The sequence below is a fragment of the Azolla caroliniana genome, unplaced genomic scaffold (genome assembly GCF_043228905.1).
Source record: "Azolla caroliniana isolate FFs.n. ecotype wild unplaced genomic scaffold, voAzoCaro1.0.p SCAF_8, whole genome shotgun sequence".
Classification (NCBI taxonomy): domain Eukaryota; kingdom Viridiplantae; phylum Streptophyta; class Polypodiopsida; order Salviniales; family Salviniaceae; genus Azolla; species Azolla caroliniana.
Window position 1 is genome coordinate 1,267,741 of NW_028230443.1, and position 6,713 is coordinate 1,274,453.

Here is a 6,713-nt window from a genome sequence, read left to right on the forward strand (position 1 = left end):
TTTTCGTTTACAAGCCTTGGTTTGGTCAATTAAGTATCTAAGTGTGAAGATATGGTCAATAATAGAAAAGGCTTGTCTAAAGCTAGCTTGTTCGGGTGCTCCAAGACTTAATGTCTCCATATAATTACTGAGTGTTGGTTCCATCACTATCTAATGTAATTTAGCGAGCATATGGCCAATCATTATATGTATTCGGGGCCACTATGTTCATGGTCCACTATGGCGGAAAACCTTCTGTGAGGGCACAATTGAGTGAGAAAAGGAGCTAAGCACTCTCGAGCATATATGATGAGGTCAACTCACAATCCTACACGATCCATGAACATTCTATATTGTAATCTCAATATGACCTTAGTGACCATCAAAGTTGTGTGCGGTGTGATGGGTTGGTGGACTAGAGTGGTGTGATGGGCTAGTGGACTAGTGTTTGGCGGCTTTGGAGATATCGATCTATAGCTCAAATTATATATGAAGCTATGGTTGGCACCAATAGGTCATCTGGGGCCACCCGAAAGGAGTCGTCAATCATGTGGATGGCTTCAGGTAATCCTATTCGATAATCGGGCGGTGTGCTTTCACCTTATCCATGTGGGAAACATGTGAGCTCTTCTGATCCTTGCCAACTTTGGAAAGCATCATATACATACATAGCAATGGGCCCGGTTCGGTTTCAATGCCTTGAAACCAAACCAAACCAAACCCTTTACATAAAACAAAAGCCAAACCAAACTGTTTATGAACATTCTAACATTAAACCAAACCATTTTAGAAAAAGGTAAACTAAACCATTTAGGGAAAAGTTTAAACCTAGCCACATTTAAGCCAAGCTAATTAAAAAATTAATTAAATAAAAATACACAAAATTAAATAAGCATTTATATTAAAATAAATAAGATTAATTAAGCCATTAGATTAAATAAATAATTAAGTTAAGTGAATTAAACCAATGAAAAAACATTAATTAAACCATTAAATCACATAAACATTTAATGGATAAAAAAAGATAGCCCAAAAACCTATAAACCAATAAACCCTAGTTTCAAAACCAAACCAAATTGAAATCGAACCGTTTATTATTAATTAAAACCAAACCAAACCATTTAATTATTTTGAAACTTATAAACCTTTAAACCATGGTTTAACGGTTCGGTTCGGTTTATGCCGAAACCAAGCCCATTGCTATACATACATATGTTCTATCATGTGGAGCCTCCTCCAAAGTTGGAGTAGAGAGAGAGAGAGAGGTATGACTTCTTGTGAGTTATATGTATGTTACATGTATATGTGGTTCCCCCCCCCAAACCCAAAACAAAGAGAAAACCCTCTCTCTCTCTCTCTCTCTCTCTCTCTCTCTCTCTCTCTGTGGAGATGCCCACCAAGTTATGTACTTTTTTCTACGGCCTCCTCTGTTCCTCTTAAGTTCTGTTCTATTCTCCTTCTCTCTTCACCGAATTGAAACCGAACCATTTATTATTAATTAAAACCAAACCAAACCATTTAATTATTTTGGAACTTATAAACCTTTAAACCATGGTTTAACGGTTCGGTTCGGTTTAAGCCGAAACCGGGCCCATTGCTATATACATACATACATATGTTCTATCATGTGGAGCCTCCTCCAAAGTTGGAGTAGAGAGAGAGAGAGGTATGACTTCTTGTGAGTTATATGTATATGTATAGTAAAGGGGCCCCCCAAACCCAAAACAAAGAGAAAACCCTCTCTCTCTCTCTCTCTCTCTCTCTCTCCCTCTCTGTGGAGATGCCCACCAAGTTATGTACTTTTTTCTACGGCCTGCTCTGTTCCTCTTAAGTTCTGTTCTGTTCTCCTTCTCTCTCCAGATACCCCCCCCCCCCATCTCCGAGATTGCATGTTTCAATGGTTGTGAAGACGCTCATGCGAATATGGAGGCCGTGGACACCCATTGTATCCCCCAAACGGTTCAATGTCACTCTCTCTGTTCTCAGCCTGGAAGGCTTATCAGCTATGGTGGACAAGCATATCGATCAAGGATCCGATCAGGATATATATGTCGGGGTAGAGCTCGAATGGAAGGGCCCCGGAGGGTTTAATATTATTAAATTTGGAAGAAATAGCCATAAGAAGAGGCTTTTCACTGGCCGACGGAAGGTCCCCAGAGGAGCTAACGTGGATGGTATTATCATATGGGAGGAGGAAGGTTTCCAAAAAGTTTGTGTTCTGAATTTGACGGACAATTCAAGATTTCTTCCCTTTCATGTCCATTTCTCCATCATTATTCAGGTACTAGTTTTAATAATTATGGGTTCTTTTTCGTTGTGCTTCTTTTGGGCATACTAATGAATGATTTTGATGTGATGTATAAGATCTTTTCTGGGAATCATTAGCTGTAGGGTCACCTTGTGATGATGATGATAATGGACATGCTTAGTGTATAAGAGTACCTTGTCATGATGATAACAACAATGATGATGATGTTGTAGAACTCCGTATGGCGGTCATGGTTAGGGTTTGAATTAACCTTATGATGGTAATGACTGGTTTGTATGACTAATCAATTTATGGTAATAGTGATAGTCTTGTGTTAGATCGCACCATGATGATGATTACTATGTAGATCACCCTTTGACTTCATACTATATTGGTGATGATTTACTAACCATGTCATGATGATGATGATGATGATGATGATGATGGTAATGGTGGCAGTAATAATGATGATGATTACTATATGGGATTGCCTTATGTTATTGATGACTTCTCTTGTTGGTGATCCATTAACTCTTCTGTCCTCAAAGGTAGGATCAAGGACAAAGACTACCACACTTGGCACCTGTCTCATGAACCTCGCAGAATTCGCACCCATATCAGAAAAGATTGTTCAACGCACAACAAAACTACAGCTCTTCCCTCCAAATATTGATGTCTCATGTAAATCAACAGCAACCCTTGTGGTAAGCACTACCCTTTCCATTCATCACTCTTTATGACATTTATGTATATATGTATTCTATATGCACATAATGAGTACTATGCACTAAGGATGGATGTTATATGTCGTATGGTATATGATGTGTGCTCTATGTATACATGTACCCATGTTGGATGCTTGATGTTGTATGTATCTTTAGGTTTGAACTGCTTTATTTTCAAAATGATTTGTTGTTCACCTGTGGCATTTGTTATAGGTTTCTGTAGTCTTCTCAGAAGTCCTATCACATGATAGAAGTCTCAGATTGGATCGATTCATGCCACGTCCATTACACTGCCTGAGTGGACCACTGTTATGTGACCAACAAATGCGGGAGAATTATGGAAAGAAGATCAAGGGCATGAAAAGATCGATTTCACTCAACTGGCATAAGGCTTCTGGTGAACTCGATACAATTATTGTTCGCAAAGGATGCCCATCTTCTAGAAATGATGCAATTAGTGTATTAGTTATAGGGAATCATCTCAATTCTGACACCTTATCCAATTCCGACGACGAGAATATCGCTGATAGGGAGGTCCAAATATCGCAACGATATTGCAATCTTTCAAGCATAAACCTGGTAGAGGATGTAGGCATGTCTAATGAGAAAGAAAATAAGTCCACCAGCATGGAGTTGATGCCCCCTATTAAGAATTTCTGTGAAGGAAGTGGAGATGAATGCTCTTTACCGGACTTGGATGAGAATGGGAGTATGAGGAGTCTTCTATCTTGGAGAAGGAAACGTAAATTGGGGTTTCGATCTCCTCCAAAAAGGGGAAAGCCTCTTTTGAATAAAGATTATGGCAAGGATGGAGGAGATGACATTGATAATGAGAGGCGCTTGTCAGGTTATCCTATCGAATGGTACGTCACGATGGTATGTATATTTGTGCCTTTTGCTACAAAAACACAATCTTACTAAATTTCGAATACTTTCATTTTTGTGAGTATGTACACAACACTTAAGACAAACAGAAATAGTCTTCTTTTTTAGACCTTTTATTTATACCCAATTTTATGCTGTGTGAGACGAGAATTTGAATCATCTTTAATAAATGGTGTTAATCGTAGTGGCAGACTAGAATTTCGCAACCATTAACATTATTATTTTTGACAATGCCATGGAAACATAAATGCGATTTGTTGATTTGACCAGAAAGAGAATAAGGCATCAATAGAGTGTGTCGACTTTGGGGATGAACACTTTAGTGTGGGAAGTTGGGAGAGGAGAGAGCTCACAAGTCGTGATGGCCGGGCAAAGCTCTATACAAGCGTGTTTTTTGCTTCCATTGACCAGAGGAGTGAGCGTGCCGACGGTGAGAGTGCATGCACAACGCTTGTGGCTGTGATAGCCGATTGGCTCCACAAAAACCCTAACCAAATACCCATCAAAGCTGAATTTGATACCCTCATCCGAGAAGGATCGGCGGAATGGAGAAAGCTGTCTGATCTGGATCATTATAGGGAAGAGTTTCCTGATCGGCATTTTGACCTTGATACCGTTGTCAAAGCCAACATTCGGGATGTGGTGGTTTTACAGGATCGCTCCTTTGTTGGGTTCTTCAAGCTAGATGGTTACAACTTCTTGCAGACCGCCATGTCATTTGATGACATATGGGACGCTATAGAAGAGATAGCAATCGGAAGCATGGAGCCAGCTATTTATATTGTGAGCTGGAACGATCACTTCTTTGTGTTTAAGGTGGACAAGGAGACTTACTATATCATAGACACATTGGGAGAAAGGCTCTATGAGGGTTGTAATGAGGCTTACATCCTTCGTTTTGATTCCAACACAACGCTGGTTCATGTGCCTGAGGCAGAAAAGAGCACATGTGAGAGTAAAGGCTCTCCGTCAAAATCAGATGATATCCTGCCTCCTGATACATTGAATTCTGAGACATCAGTGTCACCACCTAATGGTGTGGCCACTGGCACTCATTTACAAGAGCTTGGAACGGATCAACCAGAGCTCAGGTCAGATAAAGAAGACCTTGAATCAAATCACCATGAGTTTGTCTCAGATCAACAACAGGATCAACAACAGGAACAGGTGAAATCCAATCAGCAAGACACTAGTATAGGAAAGATAAAGAATGAAACAGTAGAAAAATACAGTGGCAAAGATGCATGCAAGCACTTTCTTAAGTGCTTTTTTGCGTCCATACCATTGAGAGAGTTAGAAATTGACATGAAGAAAGGGCTCTTAGAAAAGATCCCATTGCACAAACTTCAAATCGACTTCCATTATACATCTACAGGTCAACGATTGGATATGAATGGGCTCACATTGTCCCCCGAGTCTACATGAATGGGAAGATGGAGGCCATCGATACAAAGGAGGTTGGTGCAACACGAATTTGTGGTCGATGATGCCACCAAGTAAAAGATATACATGTGTATGAGTTGTTATCCTCTAGGCCAGCTAAATGGTGCTGGCTCTTTTGGGACAAATAATGGGCACCCAAGATGGTGCAATTTCCTCAGATATGTCATTTTGTGGAGAAGATGAGATCTTACCCTTTAATCAATTAGGGTTTGTATATATATTCCACTACAAATGAGAAGCTTGATAGAATTTGATCAAATATATCTGGCTGACTAACCCGTCCGGGGGGAAACAATTTGGAAAATTTGTAATATATGCTTAAAAGAAATGTGCTGCAATGAGTGTGATGCAAAAGCAAGATGTAAATAATTGACTTTTGCTTTTGCTCAATTGTTTTGGACAGATTGATTCTTCATTGCTCTCCCACTCTCGCTTACACACACTCGATTCACTACTCGGAATAACCTTGTGTTTGAAATAATTTGTGATTCCACTACAAAATCTTGATGTGGGTCCTTCAGTCTTTTATGGGAAATGATTTATACATTAATTATCTCCCTTTAAGCCTTTATGAAATCTAAAATACTGAAATCCAAAAGGTATATAACTGCTCGAATTTTGTTCTTCTTCATCGTTGTCATTCTTGTGTGCTTCTTCTCAATTTCTTCCAATTGGTTCATTTTGTTTTTGAAAAGTAGGGTTGAAAAAAAGGAAAAGTATCTTGAATGTCGTGTGTAAAGCATGAATGCCACACATGAGACCATTCTCCATGCCTTGTGATTTATTCGTTTTCTGTAAAGACAAAAGAAAGCAAAACAATATACAGAAAATAATTTCCAAATCCTATTCATATGAGAAGTCAAAAATGCATTGAACGAATCGAATGGATGGCTCAAAGATTGACAAAGCGAAGTAGCGTTTCTTTTCACAATGATTTCACATTGTGAATGTGCCAAAGAAGTGTGTGAATGCCTTGTCATAGTGTGTGACTTTGAATGTATTGATGAGGATTGGGTACATTGTGACATTAATGTATTGATGAGGATTGAGGGTGTGGCTCCTTATTTGCTTCACATGATTACCTCATGTTTTGACTTTCGGCAACATTGGACTCTTCAAACATTGATGAGTAGGAACATGCGTCATTTGTCTTTGGCGTATATCATGTTTTGTCATATATGGGAAATAGAAGATTTTGATTGTTAATAACGACCCTCTAATCACATGTTTTGTTTGTACAAACTTGGCAAGGATGTCAATGTTCCTCATTTCCCATGTTCGTGAACAACTTTACTAGGACACAAGAAAGGTGTTACGCTTTGTTATCCATGCACATATAATTATGAAAGTATTGACCATAAAGGACCAAAGCATAACTCAAATTTCCAAGAATGGAAATGTTGCATATTTACGAATACATACTTGTGTACAAA

General features: G+C 39.0%; 1 protein-coding gene across 1 annotated transcript; it reads left to right on the forward strand.

Annotated features, from left to right (window-relative positions):
• The first annotated feature begins 1,809 nt into the window (after nucleotides 1-1,809).
• Nucleotides 1,810-5,909, forward strand: LOC147860687 (uncharacterized). The gene is made up of 4 exons (XM_087323492.1): nucleotides 1,810-2,260; nucleotides 2,776-2,931; nucleotides 3,166-3,828; nucleotides 4,108-5,909. The coding sequence occupies exons 1-4, from the start codon at nucleotides 1,877-1,879 to the stop codon at nucleotides 5,260-5,262; spliced, it is 2,358 nt and encodes a 785-aa protein (XP_087179618.1). The 5' UTR covers nucleotides 1,810-1,876; the 3' UTR covers nucleotides 5,263-5,909.
• Nucleotides 5,910-6,713: the final 804 nt, after the last annotated feature.